The sequence below is a fragment of the Xenopus laevis genome, chromosome 3S, assembly GCF_017654675.1.
Source record: "Xenopus laevis strain J_2021 chromosome 3S, Xenopus_laevis_v10.1, whole genome shotgun sequence".
Taxonomy (NCBI): domain Eukaryota; kingdom Metazoa; phylum Chordata; class Amphibia; order Anura; family Pipidae; genus Xenopus; species Xenopus laevis.
In genome coordinates, this window is record NC_054376.1 from 113508263 (window position 1) to 113529011 (window position 20749).

General features: G+C 38.8%; 1 protein-coding gene across 1 annotated transcript in view; it reads left to right on the plus strand.

Moving 5' to 3' along the window:
• Positions 1-20749, plus strand: part of wwc1.S (WW and C2 domain containing 1 S homeolog) — a 115922-nt gene that overhangs the window by 75037 nt on the left and 20136 nt on the right. The window contains exons 9-15 of the mRNA XM_018256202.2: positions 472-714; positions 6832-6921; positions 10410-10933; positions 13739-13847; positions 14506-14583; positions 16199-16285; positions 18513-18705. Of these exons, the coding sequence (XP_018111691.1) occupies positions 472-714; positions 6832-6921; positions 10410-10933; positions 13739-13847; positions 14506-14583; positions 16199-16285; positions 18513-18705 (1324 nt within the window). The remainder of the gene's footprint in view (positions 1-471; positions 715-6831; positions 6922-10409; positions 10934-13738; positions 13848-14505; positions 14584-16198; positions 16286-18512; positions 18706-20749) is intronic.

Below are 20749 nucleotides of genomic sequence, written 5' to 3' on the forward strand. Positions count from 1 at the left end.
TCAATAGGCCTTTGGATTAATCATAAGGTGGGAATGAGCAAGTATGTAAGATGTGTGATTTCTTTTGCATCCTGTCTTATGTCTTTTACAGATTTAGGGGCAGATTTACTAAAAGGCGAAGTGGCTAACGCTAGCGACAATTCACTAGTATTACTGCCGGCAGGGACATTGACGATTTACTAATGGGCACAAAAAACCTAAAAACCTTTTATGGGGCGCCCTGTTGCCAATGGTTTTTTTTAACTCATAGGGGGCCCCAATAGCTTTTTATAACTTGTGTGTGGGGGGGGTTACCATTTTTAGCGCTGATGTCTGTGTGGTCTTTTAACTGTGATGTGGAGTGGGCGGGATCTTGGGTGGGGCTTGGGGGCCGGGGTGGGCGGGGCCCCGTGATTTTTAACGGTGGCCCTGGCACTATATTGCAAGTCCGTAAGTGATATATATATATATATATACATTTCATTTTTGCAGGATAGCAAATATAAAGATCCAGTTGTCTAAGATCGACACAGACGCATGGCCGGGAGTCCTGGACTCTGAAAGAGACCGCCTCATACTAATCAGCGAGAAAGAAGAGCTGCTGAAAGAGATGCGCTTTATCAGCCCGCGTAAGTGGAGTCAGAGCGAGGTGGAGCGATTAGAAAGCGAAAAGAATCGGCTAGAGGAAGACTTACAGGCGGTCAGGGACACACAAAGCAAAGCACTAACAGAGAGGTAAGAGTCCTCGTTATGCCTTTACTTTACTTTATAAACATCATCAGTGTAATGTTGGTCTAATTAGTCATTTGTAGTGATGGGCGAATTTGTTGTTTCAATGCGACAAATTAGCAAAATTCACGAAACGCATTGAAGTTAATAGGCGTCAAAATTATTTTGACGTGCGTCAATTTCGACGCCCGCAACAATTTTTATACGGGCTGCTGTTTTTTCCAAATGCATTAAAGTCAATGGCCGTCCAAATAATTTTGATGCGTGCCAGTTTTTATGTGCGGGACTATTCTGACACACGCCAGGTTTCGGAAATCCGGAGCGAAACTGTTTCCGAATTCGACCAAACTCGAATCGAGTTATTTCTCCAAAAAAAACTTGAATGTCAGGAAGGCCACTAACATCTTCAAATTGGTCACTGGAACTCTCCCATTAACTTATATATGAATTCGGCAGGTTTTAGGTGGCGAATAGTCGAATTTGAATTCTTAAAGGAGCATGATCAGTCACCTCCATATTACCCATAATGCACAGTAAAACATTTCAGTGTTTATAAATAAAACAGTGAAACTTGTGCCTTATAATTATACAGTGAGCCATATAAGATACTATATATCATATAATTTTAAATTGTGAATACATTGTAACAATTATTTAAAAGTTGTAAAAACATTGTAGCAATAGATACTGAACAGTACTAAAACGTCTTTCTTACTGTTTCTTTATAAATATCTTGGGAAAAAATTTTTTTCTTTCTTTCTGGTTCCGGTGCTGAATTCAGGGGACAGACACCCCAGAACTACCTTGGATCTGGAGCTTCCATATCTTTAAATTTTACTGTCCTAAAATATAGCCAATAAGAAAAGAAAAAGTTAAATCTGGGAAACTCTGAGTTAAATCTCGGAAATCGAATTCAAAGTTTTAAAAAAAATTTAAATCGAGTTTGGATAATTCACTAGTCGAATTTAACAGTTTTGCCCATGAAAAAAAATAAAAAAATTCGAATTTTCAATTCGACCAGTAATAAATCTGCCCCATAGAGAATATAGACACAATATGTGTATATTATTATTATTGTTATTATTATTGATGATACTTTGAGCATTATAGACATCTAGCAGGTTGTAACTCATCTGATATGTCAGGTGTTGCTCTTGGGTCCCCCCCACCCATATACTGAAAAGGCTGTGTCAGAGATGGGAGATTTGCAAAACTCCACAGGAATAAGTCTTTTATTTACCCATTTCCTGTTAAATTGTCTGTAAAAAATATTCTGCTAATAAAATAATTTTCCTGCATAAAAAAAACACAGGCTATCGTTCTATTCCGTCATTTTAAATAACAGAAAGTATAAAAACGTAATCTCCATTAATATATATTTTCCATACTTGAAAAATGACTATTTTGTACAATGTTAAAACTGCTGCAAGTTGCAGCTTCGTTATTTAAGGGGTTGTTCATCTTTCATTTCATTTTTAGTATGATGTAGAGAGTGATATTCTGAAGCAATTGGTTTTCATTTTTCATTGTTTGTGGTTTTTGAGTTATTTAGCTTTTTATTCAGCAGCTCTCCAGTTTGCAACATCAGCAATCCGGTTGCTAGGGTCTAAATTACTCTAGCAACCATGCACTGATTTGAATTAGAGACTGGAATATGAATAAGAGAGAGTCTGAATAGAAAGATAAGTAATAAAAAGTAGGGATGCACCAAATCCACTATTTTGGATTTGGCCGAACCCCTGAATCCTTCACGAAAGATTCGCCCGAATACCGAATTGAATCCGAATCCTAATTTGCATATGCATGTGCAATTTAGGGGTGGGAAGGGGAACTTCCTGGTTTTGTGAGAAAAAGTCACGCAATTTCCCTCCCCACTCCTAATTTGCATATGTAAATTAGGATTTGGTTCATCCGGGCAGAAGGATTTGGCCCAATCCAAATCCTGCTGAAAAAGGCCAAATCCCGAGCCGAATCCTGGATTTGGTGAATCTCTAATAAAAAGTAGAAATAACCATAAACTTGTAGCCTTACAGAACATTTGTTTTATTTAGATGGGGTCAGTGACCCCCATTTGAAAGATGTAAAGAAGGCAGCAGATAATTAAAAAACTATACAGAAGAAACAATGAAGGCTTCAAATTAGCCATTCTATAACATACTAACTTAAAGGTGAACATATACTTAAAAGTGAATATATTCCACTGTATGTTTGCTGCTGGCAAGTTAATAGGTTATTATAAAACAAAAAAGGGGAAACAATGCAGTGACTGTATGGGTAGATTTTATACTGTTGAATTATATTGACAATTTGCATTTCGTTTTTTATTATTTGTGATTTTTGAGCTATTTAGCTTTTTATTCAGCAGCTCTCCAGTTTGCAATTTCAGCCATCTGGTTGCTAGGGTCAAAATGACCCTAGCAACCATGCACTGATTTAAATAAGAGACTGGAATATGAATATGAGAGAGAGGAGTAATAATAAAAATAGCAATAACCGTCTAGCTTTGCAGAGCATTTGTTTTTGGAAGCAGGAAAGTGTCCATAAAACCATAAAAAATAAACGATGAAGACCAATTGAAAAGTTGCTTAGAATTGGCCATTCTATAACATACTAAAAGTTAACTTAAGAGGTGAACCACTCCCTTTAAGAAGCAAGAAAAGTTTATATTCTGTTTGAATTTCTATGAAGGAACAGATTCCCTGCTAACTAAAGAAATCAAAGACTGTTCAAGCAGAATATTTCTGAGATCTTCAGTAAAATATATTTTTCCCTGGTTTTCATCTATAAATACTGCCGCTGCTTCAACCATGATTAAAGAGTTTAGGGTTAACTTCAAAGAGAAACCTATCATCTCTGTAAGATCATCTCAGCTCCCAAATTTCCCTTTATTTCTTCTTTTTAGGAAATGGCTCTATAGACATTCACACATTTTGCTGAGAAGCAGACCAGACTCACTAGAAAGGGCAGAAAGAATAAAAATGGTACAAAGCAGTGACATTCTATTAGGGTTCTCAGGCCCTCTCAGCTTTCAGTCAGTGTAGATTCATATGTAAGAATTATAATTAGTGATGGGTGAATTTCTCCCATTTCGGTTCGACAAAAAATTAGCAAATTCCCTGCGAAATTTGCAAAACGCCGAAAAATTAGCACAAATTTTTCGGCGTTTCGCGAATTTCGTGGGAAAAAAATTAAAGTTGAAGTCAATGGGTGTCTGAATAGTGTTAGAAAATTTTTGACGATGGCAAATTTTCACCGGTGAATTTCCACAAATTTATTCGCCGGCGAATTTGCACCAGGCGTATTTATTCGCCCATCACTAGTGATGGGGGAATTTATTCCTAGGCACGAATTTGTGGGAATTTGCCGTTTGCCGCCGATGAATAAATTTGTGAAATCGCCGGCACTACATTTTGACGCCTGGCTAATGGTCGCTGACGTCAAAATCGCCGTTTCGCAAATTTTTTGCCAGTTTTACGAAACGGGACAAAGTCGCCCATCACTACCCATCACTAATTATAATGGAAATTAGATGGCAAATGTGCTAAATAATTCTAATTCACAAGAGTGTGCCATCTGATTTCTATTATAATTCATGGATTGGTGAAACTTTTGAATGCAGCAGATACAGTAGAGCACCACATTGAAGCGCATACAGAATCTTGTATTGTTTCACATAATTTATATGTAACGTTTAAAGAAACAGTAACACCAAAAAATGTAAGTCTTTTAAAGTAATGAATCCATAATGTAATGTTGTGCTGCACTGGTCAGCTGAAGACTATTATAGTTTATATAAAGAAGCTGCTGTGTAGCCATGGGGGCAGCCATTTAAAGCTGAAAAAGGAGAAAAGGCACAGGATGCACAGCAGATAACAGGCTCTGTGGTATACAATGGGATTCTTCAGAATGTATCTATAATCTAATGTGTATCCTGTGCTTGAATGGCTGCTTCCATGACTACACAGCAGCAGCTTGTTGATATAAACTATAGTAGTGCTTGTGTTATCTACTGTGTATCCTGTACTTGAATGGCTGCCCCCATGACTACACAGCAGCTTGTTGATATAAACTATAGTTGTATCTCAGTAGCAAACGCACACGTTTTACCAGTGCAGGGCAACAGTAAATTATACGGTCATTCCTTTAAAACACTTTATTTCTTTTTTGGTGTTACTGCACATTTAACTGCAGCAATGTAAAAAAAACGAACCGATTGTAAAGCTGGCCATAGACACAAAGACAAAGGTTTGTACGATTTTCAGACCTTGTGTCCGTGTGTCTGCAGCTGTCTCTAAGCAACCAGTGGATTTTGCAGGTGTTTTGGTTGCACAGTCATTGGTATTATGGGGGAGATGTCAAGTCAGAGGACATAAGTCATGTAACAGATGTCTGTCCTTAGTACAAGCATTATTATTTATATTCATTTTGGCCATGTTAAGCATTTCTAGTATTGGTTACAGATTGTCTCCCCTAAATAATCGCAATCTTAAGCAGAAGGGTTTACCTGGTGTGTGCGGCTCATGTGAGCATCATGTTGTTTCTTTTCAGTGATGAAACACACTCACACTCACACACAGGGGCCCATTTACTTACTTCGAGTGAAGGAATAGAGGAAAAAAAAACTTTGAATTTTCAAATGTTTTTTTTTGGCTACTTCAACCATCGAGTGGGCTACTTCGACCTTCGACTACGACTTCAAATCGAACGATTCGAACTAAAAATCGTTCGACTATTCGACCATTCGATAGTCAAGGTACTGTTTTTTTAAAAAAAAAACTTCGACCCCCTAGTTCGCCACCTAAAACCTACCGAAGTCAATGTTAGCCTATGGGGAAGGTCCCCATATGCTTTGCTATCTTTTTTTGGTCGAAGAAAAATCGTTTGATCGATGCGGTAAATCCTTCGACATTCGATATTCGAAGTCGAAGGATTTCAATTCGGCAGTCAAATATCGAGGGTTATTGCCCCACAATGTTTGCAGGCACAGGAAATGGAGAATACTGGATACTATGAATATGTGAGTTTGTCAAAAAATGAATACTTTTATTTTTTAAATAACATTTTCTTGAAAGATATCTCCTTTCACGTTTCATTTGTTTGTTTTTCTGTTGTATGGGTGTGTTTATGTGCAAGTGTACACAGCAATGAAATGCAGATTGGTTTAGATTTAAATAGAAAGTATATACCTTGGGTTCTGAACAATAGGTCCCCGCTATCTCTGTGGACACACATTGAGCCCCCGTCAACATTGGTGCTAGCATTATTCTGTTTCTGGTATGATGTTTTCTTCAAACGAATCCCGATTCCTTTGTTGTTTAACCAGATAGATTTCATGTGGGATATTATCTCTGTCTCCCATGTGTACATGTTTAATGAGTTGAACGTAGTCAATTGGCACTTTCCCATAGTAATTAAATCTCCTTTCACTGAGCTGCCCTTCTGCAGCCTGGCAAAAAGTGCAAGTGAAACCTGTGGATTTCACCTAAGGGTCAGGCCACACAAGCAGATTCGGGGAGATTAGTCACCCCTTCTTCTTCGGGGTGACTAATCTCCCCGAACTGCCTTCCGTTGGCTAAAATGAAAAACGGCTGGGGGAAGGCACACGCAGCGCTTCGTTTTCCGAAGTTTTCTTGTTGAGCGACTCCGGAAAATGAAGTGCCGCATGTGCCTTCCCCCAGGAGATTTTCATTTTAGCCAGCGGAGGGCAGGGGAAAGGCAGTTTGGGGAGATTGTCACCCCAAAGAAGAGGAGATTAGTCGCTGGGGCGACTAATCACCCCCGAATCTGCTCGTGTGGCCTTACCCTAACAATCAATCTCTTTCCTTGTGCATTCAAATAAAAAAAAGTGGGTGATATTTATTAGTTAGAGGTGGGTACATTTTTCAGTTATGTAGCCCTACCATGCTTTGATAAATCCATGGGCCTGGAGGGGGTATCAGGCCATGGCGATGTAAAATACTCTGGTTTATTGTGCGCCGACTACATACTGTATCATAACTTACAAGGTGCTGAATAAATTATATATATATATATATATATATATATATATATATATATATATATAAAAGATGTGAGTTTCTGTGGATCTTATCGACTATTTAAAGTGTATTTTTGTATTTTTAGGCTGAAGATGAGTAGTAAAAGAAACCAGCTAGTCAAAGAGCTAGAAGAGACGACAAGGTTAATTGCATCACTGCAAGCACAACTCAAGTGGTACGTAAAAAGAAGTTGCAAAATGTATTTCAACACCGGGTTTAAACATCCTTGTAGTTTTGCTTGTTGCCTTCCCAGTGGCTTGATTGTGGCCACAACCAGCTGAATTACTATTACAGATCACTCAGATAACTTGCATCTCATAGAAAAAGGATACGTGTCATACATATATATATTTTGCAACATCACTTATACCCAGGCACGCATTTATATTAACTAACAACTTATGATCCACGCTGTTCTTACCATTATATTAAATGTCCTTAAAGGAATTGTTCAGTATAAAAATGTAACTGGGTAAATAGATAGGCTGTGCAAAATAAAAAATGTTTCCATTATAGTTAGTTAGCCAAAAATGTAATGTATAAAGACTGGAGTGACTGTATGTGTAACATAATAGCCAGAACACTACTTCCTGCTTTGCAGCTCTCTTGGTTTCCACTGATTGGTTACCAGGCAGTAACCAATCAGTGATTTGAGGGGGGGGGCACATGGGTCATAACTGTTGCTTTTGAATCTGAGCTGAATCATGAGGATCAATTGCAAACTCACTGAACAGTTATGTCCCATGTGGCCCCCCTGACTAACTCAGAGTTGGAGAGCTGAAAGTAGTGTTCTGTTCTTTTATGTTAGACATCCAGTCACTGTTCCTTTAAGATATGTTGTTCTATGTACTTGCGTGAAAGCAGAGATTTTTGTTAGACTGCCCAACTGTCCTAGATTTGGCACATTCCACACACATTCAGAATTCCCACACAAAATGTCTGCCATTTACCTGCCACTTTCTTTACGAAGTCGGACAACTCCCCAAGCAAAAGCAATTTCTCCCCTCTTAATTCTTAGGCGTTTTGTTTATCATTGGCTGAGCTTTCAAAGTAGCAACTTCCTTTTAATATATAACAAAATTAGACAGGTGCATAAATATGGGCACCACAACTGAGATATTACATCAATGCTTAGTTGAGCCTCCTTTTGCAAATGTAACAGCCTCTAGACGCCTCCTATAGCCTTTGATGAGTGTCTGGATTCTGGATGGTGGTATTTTTGACCATTCGTCCATACAAAATCTCTCCAGTTCAGTTAAATTTGATGGCTGCTGAGCATGGACAGCGTCCTTCAAATAATCCCATAGATTTTCCATGATATTCGACTTTAACAAGGGCCCCAGTCCCTGAACTAACTACACAGCCCCACAGCATGATGGAACCTCCACCAAATTTGACAGTAGGTTACAGGTGTTTTTCTTGGAATGCAGTGTTCTTCTTCCACCATGCAAAGCGCTTTTTGTTATGACCAAATGACTAAATTTTTGTCTCATCAAAATGACTGTGGCGTGGAGTAAATTATTATGCTGACAGAAATATACTGTATATGTCCTTTGTTTTCTCTTTATAGACACTTCTTGTTTGCTGTAATACTGGGATTTCCTTATCAGAAAAATAATATGAATGTACGGGTTTTTGCCAGTATTTTATAATCTAGTGGGTTTAGGTAAAAGCTATAATCAACATGTAACAAGAAAATGGCACTAATTATTTGAAACTCTGTGCTTGGTAATGACAGCAGTGACTGTGTTTATGTACTGCGGATTTGCTTTCATTCACAATATTGCTTTATTTATGGTTAAAATTAATGCCTGCAGTGCACATCGATGACGTAAGAGTCTAGACGAACCTTGCTTTCAGGCATAAACATTTGTGTGGCCTGTTATCTAGAAAGGCATGGATTCTGTTTAATGATTATCATTATTTACTCTTCCAGAATAGATTTATTAAAATGGGATAAGTGCATGCATTTTAAGCATTTTTAAGGAACGGTAACACCAAAAAAGAAAACTGTTGTAAAGTAATTAAAATATAATGTACTGTTGCTCTGCATTGGTAAGAGTTATGCGTTTGCTTTAGAAAGTCTTTAATAGTTTATATAAACAAGCTGCTGTGTCGCCATGGGGCAGCCATTTAAGATGAAAAAGGAGAAAAGGCACAGGATACTTAGCAGATAACAGATAAGCTCTGTAATAGAATACAATGGGATTCTACAGTGTGTATCTGTTATCTGCTATGCAACCTGAACCTTGAATGGCTGCCTGGAACACTGCGGAATCACTTACCACAATAGAGATGTGGCCCAGGTGCTTCTGCCCCAGGCCCTCAGCTCAGGGGAGCGGACAATCCGTATATGAAGCACAAAAAGTTGGTGCAAGGCACACTGGTAGACTCACGTATTGATCAGACCAAAAAATGTAGTAAATAAAAATATGAAAACTTAATATATTCATCTCTCGCCTGACGCGTTTCGTATCCATAGGACACTTAATCATAGGCTTGAATGGCTGCTCCCATAGCAGCTTGTTTATATAAACTATAGTAGAGTTCCTGAGGCAAACACGCCAGTTGTACCATTTTAGGACAAAAGTACATTATATTTTAGATACTGTAATGCACTTTCATTATTTGGTGTTACTGTTTTTTTAACAATCCACAGCATTTCCTTGAATCTTTCCTAAGGGCAGAGACACACGCTCAGATTTGGGGAGATTAGTCACCTGGCGACAATTCTCCTCTACTTCGGGGCAACTAATCTCCCCAAACTGCTTCCCGCCGGCTAGAATGTAAATCGCCGGCGGGATGGCAATCGGTGCTCTTCGTTTTTGGAAGTCGCCTCACGAGGAAACTTCGGGTGAATTCGGAAAATGAATCGCTCTGAGTGCCATCCCACCAGCGATTTACATTCTAGCTGGCGGGAAGGTAGTTCAGGTAGATTAGTCACCTTGAAGAACAGGAGATTTGTCCTCGGGCGACTAACCTCCCTGATCACTCTGAGCGTGTGTCTCACTTCCTTAGTGATACCGAGCTTTGTGAGCCTTGATGTGCAACTGGTATGTCTAGCATGCATTTTCATTTTCTGCGTTCATGCCTATAGATTAACAAGACCGTTACAGGGTCTTTTGTGCATATTGGTGTCTAGCCAATGTGTATTGATATATTTTTTCAGATATAAGCATCTATGAAGAAAATTTTTAGCTCACAGAGCTGAGGTCATACTAAATCAAATTCAAGTAGGATTCTAAATAGCTAAAAGGCATTCAGATAGGTGACTTTTGGCTAGTTATGGGCGAATATGTCCCGTTTCGCTTCTTCAAAAAAACTAGCAAATTTCCTGTGAAATTTTCACCGATTTGTCGGAATTGACAGTGAATCGATGAAAATTCGCCCGTGAATTTTCGCAGTAATTTTGAGATTTTATTCGCTGTCAAAACGTGTAAATTCTCTGCAAATTCGCGCCTGTCGAATATATTCGCCCATCACTACTTATGGCAGTAGATGTAGTCATTCTTAATGTGAATTTTGTTAGATTGTGCTGTTTGTGTACAAGTAGACCACGTATCGGGAAACATGATTCATGACTTTGTACAAGGTAATTTCAGCTTCTAGGCAAATGTGTGTATTAATTTGGAAGATGAAGATTTTTTTTTTTTGTCATTTCAGTCTTTCGACCAGCATGCAGTCCCTTTCCTCAGGCAGCAGCCCTGGATCTCTAGCTTCTAGTAGAGGATCTCTAGCAACTTCCAGTCAGGACTCATCGACATCCACCAGTGTTTCTGACCTTTACTACGAACAGCTGGACCATTTTGATTCCGTATACCAGAACAAAGTGGACTTCTTTATTCAGGAAGGAGCAATAGGTTATAGACCATCTGGGTGCATCACAACCATTCATGAAAATGAGGTGGTAAGGCCTCGGAAGCCTGATCCGGCAAATCGCGTGCAAGCACTGAGGTCTCTCTCTGGGACACCTAAGTCAATGACATCATTATCGCCGAGGTCATCTCTATCCTCACCATCTCCTCCTTGTTCACCTCTTGTAACAGATCCACTGTTAACAGTAGATGCTTTTCTGAGTCAAATTGATTTTGAAGATATTGACCTGCCACTGAGCTTTACTGAACGTGATGTTAATGCTGGCAGGGATGGCTACCAACACCAAACAGATGGAAAACCTTCAGGACAAGGTAAGAAAACATATATATATATATATATATATATATATATATATATATATATATATATATATATATATATATATATTTATATATATATATATATATATATATATATATATATATATATATATATATATATATATATATATATATAGAAACGTGTGTTTTCTATTTACAACATATTGTGGATGGATGGCCTAATTGGGCCAGTAATTGGGACTGCAGCTGGGGAGCTGGCTGTAAAAGGTTTAACACTATTTAACACTATTTTGTGCAGCTGGTTAGGACAAGGCCAGGAACCGAAATTAGGCAGCAGCCAGTGTCGGACTGGGATGCCAGGGGCCCACCGGAAAACCTTAGACAGTGGGTCCACTTTCGAAACTATTATTCCTCCTCTCCTTTCTCAACCTCTTTATTCTTCTACTCTTTTATATCTACTTACTATATTTTTCCATTATTAAGCATTTCTCCCCATAAAAGAATAGGTAAGGATCATGAAATATACTAAATGGTTAGAAGCAAGAAGCCCACTGACACCTGGGCCCACCGGGAGTTTTCCTGGTATCCGGTCCAACACTGGCAGCAGCTGAGTGGTTTCACAGGTAAGTAAAGTGGCAACGAATTGCAAGTCTTTGGGGCAAGGGGCTCACCTGATAGGGACTGGTTTTGAGTCTCTCCAACCCACCCAGGTAAAAGAATTTTGAAATCTAAATCAAGGGAGTTATTTTATTACAAAAATATTGTTGCAGCTTTGAGGTTTTAAAGTCATTGGAAATGACTTGATATAAGAATATTACTGGCCATTTAGTATGGCGGAGCCAAGAGATAAAAAAAATCAGGAGGCCAATGGAATTTGTTATTCTGGCTGGCTAGGTTCACATTACAGTTAATCCAGTGTATTGTTCAGTTTATATTGATAATAAACAAGCTGTGGCCATTGTTATCCACCCAGCCCTGGCCTCTGTGTGCTTATTTGTATGTATGTAACCAAATCCATTTTATTAGTGTAAGCAGAGAGCTGATCTGGACTGCATGTAAGTGAGGACAAACGCACCAACTTCTATGTGAACAGTAACTTGGTTGCTTTATAGAACTCAGCATAGACACTATCAGCATAACATGTCTGCAACAGGAAGTTTCATAGAGATCATACACAGGAAGAGGAAGAAGAAAAACACACAGGGTTACAGGTCAATCATGATATCACATTGCTAAGCAACAATAGACCCTCCCTGCATTAAGTAACATCCATTAGAACAATCTCTGTCTGTTGTTTTCCAACAACTAGTCCCATGCGTGTTTCCATAAATGTGAATTTTTTGGCTCATTTATGTCTTCGAGGGATACAGTGGCGGAACTACCTGGGGAGCAGGGGGTGCTAGCGGGGCAGGGACCGCACCCCCTCAGGGCCCCCTGGCAGCTCACGCGCCACTGAAACGCGGCAATGAAACGCGTAAGGAGGGGGGCCCGGCTGCGCGTCACGCACCAGGGCCCACGCCCCGCTAGTTACGTTACTGGAGGGATACAGTTAGCATTTTAAAGCACCAGAAACATTTAAGAAGGCTAATTCATGCGTGGTGTGTAAATGTGACATTAAGGGGGTTATTTATCAAAATCCAAATTTTAATGATATTTTTAAATAAAAAAAAGTCTGACCAAACTAGAATCCACAATTTTCCCTTATTTATTAATAAAAAAAATTGAATAGGGAAAAACTGCAACTTTTTTAGATTGTCACGCAAAAAACGTAAATTTCACGTTTGACGCCTGAAAACCATGAAAAATTTGATTTTTCATGGAATAACCAATGTCAAACTCCGTGAGGTTTAAAAAATCTTCGAATGGTTAAGGGGACATCTGCCATGAACTTTTAAATTAATTTGGTGGGTTTTTGATGGAGTATTTTCGGATTCAAACTTGGAACAGCTCCGGGGCATAATAAATTGTGGCGGGAAAAATCGCGCCTTTTACCAGTTTTTGACATCGCGAAAAAATCATGCCTTAGTAAATAAACCCCTAAATGTTTATATCTAATTAAATGTATTTTAATTATTATAAACTCATATTTTAACTTGGGACCCACCGGCCCAGGTTTTTTTTCCGAAGGGGCAACAAGGGGATAGGAGAGCCTGCGGGGGAGTGTACTGAGGTCAGGAGCCTAGGGTGGCAACTAACCTAAATACAGTGCTGCTCTGGGGAGCCTCATTTTTGGCACCCCGAGTGATTTCACCTTTCCCTCTCCTTTACATCTGCTAAAATCATTTAAACATGGAATAAACCCAATAGGATTATTTTGCCACCAATATGGATTCATGCAGTTTAGTTACCATCAAGTTCTAACTCTTTTATTATTATTATTACAGAGAAATAAGAAATCATTTGTAATAAAAAATTGTATTTGCTTAAAATGGAGTCTATTGGAGATCGCCTTCCCATAATTCTGAGATTCCTGGAAAACGGGTTTCTAGATAAGAGATCCCCATACAAGATTAATATATTAATAGTTGAATATGAATTAGGGATGCACCAAATCCAGGATTCGGCCTTTTACAGCAGGATTCGGCCGAATCCGATTGCTAATTTGCATATGCAAATTAGGGGCAGGGAGGGAAATCGCGTGACTTTTTGTGACAAAATAAGGAAGTAAAAAATGTTTTCCCCACCCCTAATTTGCATATGCAGATTCGGATTTGGTTTGGTATTTGGTCGAATCTTTCGCGAAGGAAATAGTGGATTTGGTGCATGAATTGAGCTGAACAGTGTGTTCATGTTGAAATTGTTTGCTACCGCATAACACTTGCTTGTATATTACAGGTTTAAACTGCTTGGGAGAGTCCAGTCTGAATGTGGCTAGAGTGTCAGCTGCTGTGTCCGATGAATCTGTAACCGGGGACAGTGGAGTCTATGAGGCAACAAACCAGAGGTATTATGATTAAAGGAGTTGCTCCCAAAATGCATCAGGTATTGTTGGTCATTGACCTGTTACAATAAACCACCTTTCTTTGTAACCAGAGTGCTGCCTTTTTTTGAGCAAATATAGTACCAGGTCACATTATATAATGTTTCGTCATCATGGCAGTCTTTTGTTTAAATGTATTTAAGTAAAGAAGCCCAAAAAACCAAGGGGGTTATTTATCAAGGTCCAAATTTATCTCCGTATTTCTAATATCCAACTTCGAGCAACTCCGAATTCCTGAATGGACCTTATTTACGAAGAAAACAGCCGGAAAAAATAGGGTCGGGCAAACTTCAGAGCTTTCCGCAAAAACTATGTTTTTTTTCTGAGTTTTCAGAGTTTTTTTTGTGCCAAAACCCCGAAATCATTGGATATCGGTATGAACATCAGCGCAGACACTGGAACCTTCCCCATTGACTTATACAATACCTCGAGAGCTTTTTAGATGCCCGGATTTCGGATTCTGAGTTTTTAGACCATTGGACTTTAATGAATCTCGAAAAAATTCTTATTATTCTTATTTTGCTCTGAAAACGTGAGCTTGATAAATAACCCCCCAAATGTTGGGCAATAACGCTTTGTGTATTGAGTTATCAGCTTTTGTGTCTGTGTGTTTCTCTTTTAGAACATTGATAGAAAATGCAGTGTTTGATGGTGAAGACTCAGAGACAATGGATACTGCCAAGATCAAAATACGGATGAAGTAAGAATGAAATGTAGATGTTTCTCAGACTAGAAATCTTTATATTGTGACTATTTAGATTGAAGAGATAAAAGGGCTCATTTACATGCACAAGTGAGGTGGGCAACTTGCTCTTTTCCGTGCGCTCATTTGCACCTCTCGTTAAAGGGGTTGTTTGCCTTTGAGTTAACTTTTAGTACTATGTAGAGGGTGATATTCTGAGACACTTTATAATTGGTTTTCAAATTTGTAGCTTTTGAGTTATTTAGATTTTTATCCAGCAGCTCTCCAGTTTGCAGTTTCAGCAGTCTGGTTGCTATGGTCCAAATGACCCTAGTAACCAGGCTTTGATTTGAACAAGGGACTGGAATATAATAAATAGTAAAGTAATAGTAAATATAATAAAAAGTAGCAAAAACAATACATTTGTAGCCTTACACAGCATTTGTTTTTTAGATGGGGTCACTGACTCTCATTTGAAACCTGGAAGAAAAAGGCAAATAATCAAAAACACCCATTAAAAAATTGCTCATTCTATAAAATGCTAAAAGTTAACTTAAAAGTGACCCACCCCTTTAACTTGCAACTTGTACTTGCAACAAAATGCACTCCTCACACTTCCTCCGTTCCAAATTCAGCTGTGCTTTTTAACACAGGGGAACCCTGGAGCTACTGCCGTATCCGGACCAGACTGTAGCTTTAGAGTTCCCTTATTGCCCTGGTTCAATCGAGGCAGTTCAGTTGCGCCAAAAGACTTGTCAAAAACGGCAAACACAGGAAAAGATGAAGCAAATGTACAGTTGCATTCATTTTGACAAATCCGACAGTTGCGGCAGGCGTAGTGCAATTGCCTAATGGCACCAGCATCCTTGGAAAAAAGTGCACTGTGGGGGAAAAAAATGACGATTGAGCTCAAAATTACACTTACTCAACTGGTGTTAAGAGTCCTGCAGCGGGTCGGGTACCCGCTGGTTATCCGCAAAAAAAGCGGGCACCTTGCGGAATGAGTGGAGGATTTTCAGGTGTGGGTATAGATGTGGGTCAAGTTTTACAAAACATGTTTCTGTCCCTGCCCACTTTTGATGATGACACTTCCGGTTTGCAGCAACAACACTTCCTGTTTGATGGTGGTCGGCGGGTTGTGGCCCGGGTTCCGGATCAAAGTGGGTAAATATGCAGGTTGCAGTCTTGTGCGGAACCAATTTCTAAGACTGCAACCTGCATATTTACCCACTTTGATCCGCTACCCGACCTGGACCCGCAACTGTCTTATCTGCAACCCGCCGACCACCATCAAACAGGAAGTGATGTTGCTGAACACCGGAAGTGACATCATCAAAAGTGGGCGGGGACAGAAACATGTTGTGCAGAGGGTGAGAGTGGCAAGTAACTCCTTTGCACAGTTCAGAATTTCCCCTTTGCATATGAATGTGTAGAAGTAATAAAACTGTATATGCACCAGAGGTCCACTGGAATGTCTGACACAAGTTTCCACTGCTAAAGACCTGTAGGTAAACACTATTGCAGTCAATGAGAAAATCTGGGCATACAAGACCTGGGTAGAAACTGGCATAGGATACAAAATTGTATCAGATACCTATGAAAGCTTTTATTTGCATTTCTTTTTTATTTATAGGTATGATGAGAAAAACAAGCAGTTTGTTGTATTTGTTATTCAGCTGGACAACTCTGCAGCTTTATTACTGGATCAGGATGAAAAACTGTAAGTGAGATGAGAAACATGATATATTGCTGCTATGGGGGAGCTTTGCACTGATTAAAGATACTGTTTGTTTAGGGCTTAGCTTTGGCATTTTTCAAATAAAATGAAAAGATGCAGTTTTTTTTAGTTTTTTTAAGTAGAATTTGATTTTAATTTATTCACTAAACATGATTGATTTATATATGCTGGAATGTTGGAAGCCACAATACTGCATTCCCCCGCTAAACTATTATGCATAGACCTCTGTACTAAAAATAATGATCGTTAGAATTTCAGTGGTTAATAGAACTAGTGGGAAAGTACGTGAATATTTAGTGGATAATGTGCCCCTTACTAAAATTTATAAAGGATATTAGAAGTCACAAGGAGTTAACAAGTCATTTAACTCCAAGGTGATTAATAATATCTTTATAATACACAAAAGCCATGAATATCTTGTAAATTATATCCTTATAAACGGTGAGTTCTGATGTCATCAGTTATAAACGGTGAGTTCTGATGTCATTTCTGTCACATGACTCACTGAAACTTGTGTATTATAATAAATAAAGTACCCTCAGTTGCAAAATATGAGGAAATTAGAAGTTCAGGCCTGGGCCTAGGGCAGCACATTTTTGGGGGCGGCATGCCGCCCAGCCGCTCTGTGGGGAGCCTGTGCTCCGGCGCTTGCACGCTGGGGCTTTTTCACCAGCGTGTGGTAGTGCGGGCGGGCGCTAGGACCGCGCGGAGCGCACGGCCTAGGGGCGCCCGCCCAGCGAATCTGGCGCTGTAGAAGTTACCTGGGCCTTGTGTTTTTATATGGTCATGAAACTCCTCGGTAACTTATAATATCCTTATATTTTACAAGAGGGGGTACGTTATTCACTATATATAGTGAATAAAGTACCCCCTCTTGTAAATTAAAAGGATATTATAACTTCCAGAGGAGTTTATACAGGTCATGGAACTCCGAGGTAACTTCTAATATCCTCATATTTTGCAACTGGGTTACTTTATTTTTCTATAATGCACAAGTTTCAGTGAGTCATGTGGCAGAAATGACATCAGAACTCACTGTTTATAATTGATGACATCAGAACTCACCGTTTATAACTGATGACATCAGAACTCACCCTTTATAAGGATATAATTTACAAGATATTCATGGCTTTTGTGTATTATATAGTGAATAAAGTACCCCTATTGTAAAATATAAGGATATTATAAGTCCATACCTCCCAACATTTTGGAAGTAAAAAGAGGGACAAAAATGTTTTCTGCATGTGGTGCGGCAATTTTTTTGACCACACCCATTTTTGTGGCCACACCCCATAATTACCATGTTCATTATAAAAATCTGAAAATATTTCTCCTTATCTAAACTGTTAAAATTACTTATTTTCTTATCTCAAAATTGTTACAATATATCTTATTTGCACCTGTTAGCTGTACTGGCCTCTCTGCCAAAAGCCAATTAAGTTAGAAACTTTGTTTCTTTTTCTGGCTGTTCAGTGCAGAGAAAAGAGGGACTTTCCAGTACAAATGAGGGACCTCAGGTTGAGCTGTCAAAAGAGGGACTGTCCCTCTGAAAAAGGGACAGTTGGGAGGTATGTAAGTCACTGTGGAGTTTCATGACCATATAAAAACAGGAGGTCGAAGGCCGAGTGCTTTTATACGGGTCGTGGAACTCCAAGGTGACTTCTATTATGCTCAAGAGGGAGACTAGAGGGTATGAAACCCATAAGGTAGAATACCATGTGGTCTGTATACCTATCTTTTTAATGATTTTGTAATAAAATAATATTTTTTACTTAATATAGATTTACGGGATAATTATTTGATTTTGGACTTGTGCACCCTTTGAACTGGGGGTTTTATCCCAGTAAATATGGGTCCTTTAGACAGGTCCTTATAACGCTAGCATCCCATTATAATTGGATTTTTTGCATCAATAGGAGAGGGCCTGAAAAAGTAATAAAATATAAAAATAAAATTACCATTGAAGCGCCACAATCAACCTGTGGTCAGTAACCCCCAAAAACGCAGAAACCATTTCAGCTGCAGATTCCCATTAAATACTATGGTATTTAAACATCCATTTCAGTTGTACTTTCAGTTTCTTTACTACTGTATTTATAATCCCATTATTGAAATAGTGAAACAGCAATCCTTTGAGTAAGTTTCTGCACTTCGATTCTTCTGTTGTTGGCGAATAAATTTCGAAACATCTTTTTTTTTTCCCCCAAAGGTACATCCGTGTAGCAGTTCTTCCCTGTTCCGAAAGCACAAGTTGTTTGTTCCGGACAAGAGCCCTGGAGCAGTCTGACACTCTCTTGTATAATGAGATGTTTTTGGTTGCTACGTCCCATACTGATTTGCGCCAGAAGACCTTGAGAGTAGATGTGTGCACGAGACAAAACAACCATCATGAAGAATGCCTGGTACTCACATTCATTTACATGGCGGATCTCTTACAGGGTTTTCTGTTGCAGAATGTTACCATGAAACTCTGGAGTGGTATTAAACAGCACAGATGGAAAAGGAAATCCTTTAAAGGGATCCTGTCATCAGAAAACATGTTTTTTTCAAAACGCATCAGTTAATAGTGCTACTCCAGCAGAATTCTGCACTGAAATCCATTTCTCAAAAGAGCAAACAGATTTTTTTATATTTAATTTTGAAATCTGACATGGGGCTAGACATTTTGTCAATTTCCCAGCTGCCCCGTGTCATGTGACTTGTGCCTGCACTTTAGGAGAGAAATGCTTTCTGGCAGGCTGCTGTTTTTCCTTCTCAATGTAACTGAATGTGTCTCAGTGGGACCTGGATTTTACTATTGAGTGTTGTTCTTAGATCTACCAGGCAGCTGTTATCTTGTGTTAGGGAGCTGTTATCTGGTTACCTTCCCATTGTTCTTATGTTTGGCTGCTGGGGGGAAAAAGGGAGGGGGTGATATCACTCCAACTTGCAGTACAGCAGTAAAGAGTGATTGAAGTTTATCAGAGCACAAGTCTCATGACTTGGGGCAGCTGGGAAATTGACAATATGTCTAGCCCCATGTCAGATTTCAAAATCGAATATAAAAAAATCTGTTTGGTCTTTTGAGAAATGGGTTTCAGTGCAGAATTCTGCTGGAGCAGCACTATTAACTGATTCATTCTGAAAAAAAAATGTTTTCCCATGATAGTATCCCTTTAACACTTACTTGTAGACAACACAGTCTTACTGTGAACAGAAAAAGCTAAGGGCAAGGCTAGACGTGGCGTTTTTACGTTGCATTTTTAAAAAAGCTCAGTCAGGCGTAAATTCGGATAAACTGCACTACCAGTGAAATGAATGGAAAACACACTATGGCAATTCTCACAGGGCACTTGCAAGCCGAAATCCGCCACAGGACGCCAGTATTGGCGTTTTTCAGCAGAAACGCCAATACGTCAAGAAACTACCAAATTGATAGACTCTATGGGATCTGTACGTTTGAAATCACACTTTACGTAAATACGCAGCGTATTTTAAATGTGGAGTCCAGATAAATGACGCATATATAGGTTTTTACGGCTTATTAGGTCGTAATTATGCTGCGTAATGACGATCATTCTGGCTCCATTTTGCATGTAAATAGCTTTTCTATTTTTAGCCAACGGAATTATGGGGAACGAGAACAATGAGAAGTGCATGTTGGCAAAAGAAACCTACGTGCTGAAAAACGCATGAAAAACTCATGTTGACAGTCGCGTGTGGTTTTTTGTCACACACTAGAACTATTAACTTTTGTGAAAGGAGAGTTTGCAGAGGTACAGGACCTATTATCCAGAATACTTGGGACCTGGGACTTTCCAGATAATGGATCTTTCTGTAATCTGGATCCTTATATCTACTAGAAATACTAGATATATACTAGAAATCTACTAGAAAATCATGTAAACATTAAATAAACCCAAAGGGCTAGTTTTGCTTCCAATAAGGATTAATTATATCTTAGTTTGGATCAAGTGCAAGCTACTATTTTATTATTATAGGGAAAAGGGAAATCATTTTTAAAAATTTGGATTATTGGGATAAAATTAAATCCATGGGAGACTGCCATTCATGTAATTTGTTACTTTCTGGATAATGGGTTTCCGGATAATGGATCCAATACCTGTACTAGTTAAGCTTAAAGGAGTTGTTCTCCTTTAAATTAACTTTAGCGGCCTTATTTATCAAAATCCAAATTTTTATTTTAAATAAAACAAGTACAACCAAAGTAGAATCCACCATTGGACCTTATTTATTATTAAAAAAGCACGACTTAATCGGATCGGGGACAAACATGAAAAAAAATCAAGCGAAACTCCGAATCGTACAAGTTTTTTTTTGCAAATTACACAAATTTTTCTGGCATTTTCCCAAGAAGCCCACATTTTTCGGGTTTTTGCCCAAAAAGTCTGATATTTGGGGAAACTTCCAAATAGGATAGGGACCTCTCCCGTTTACTTATATACA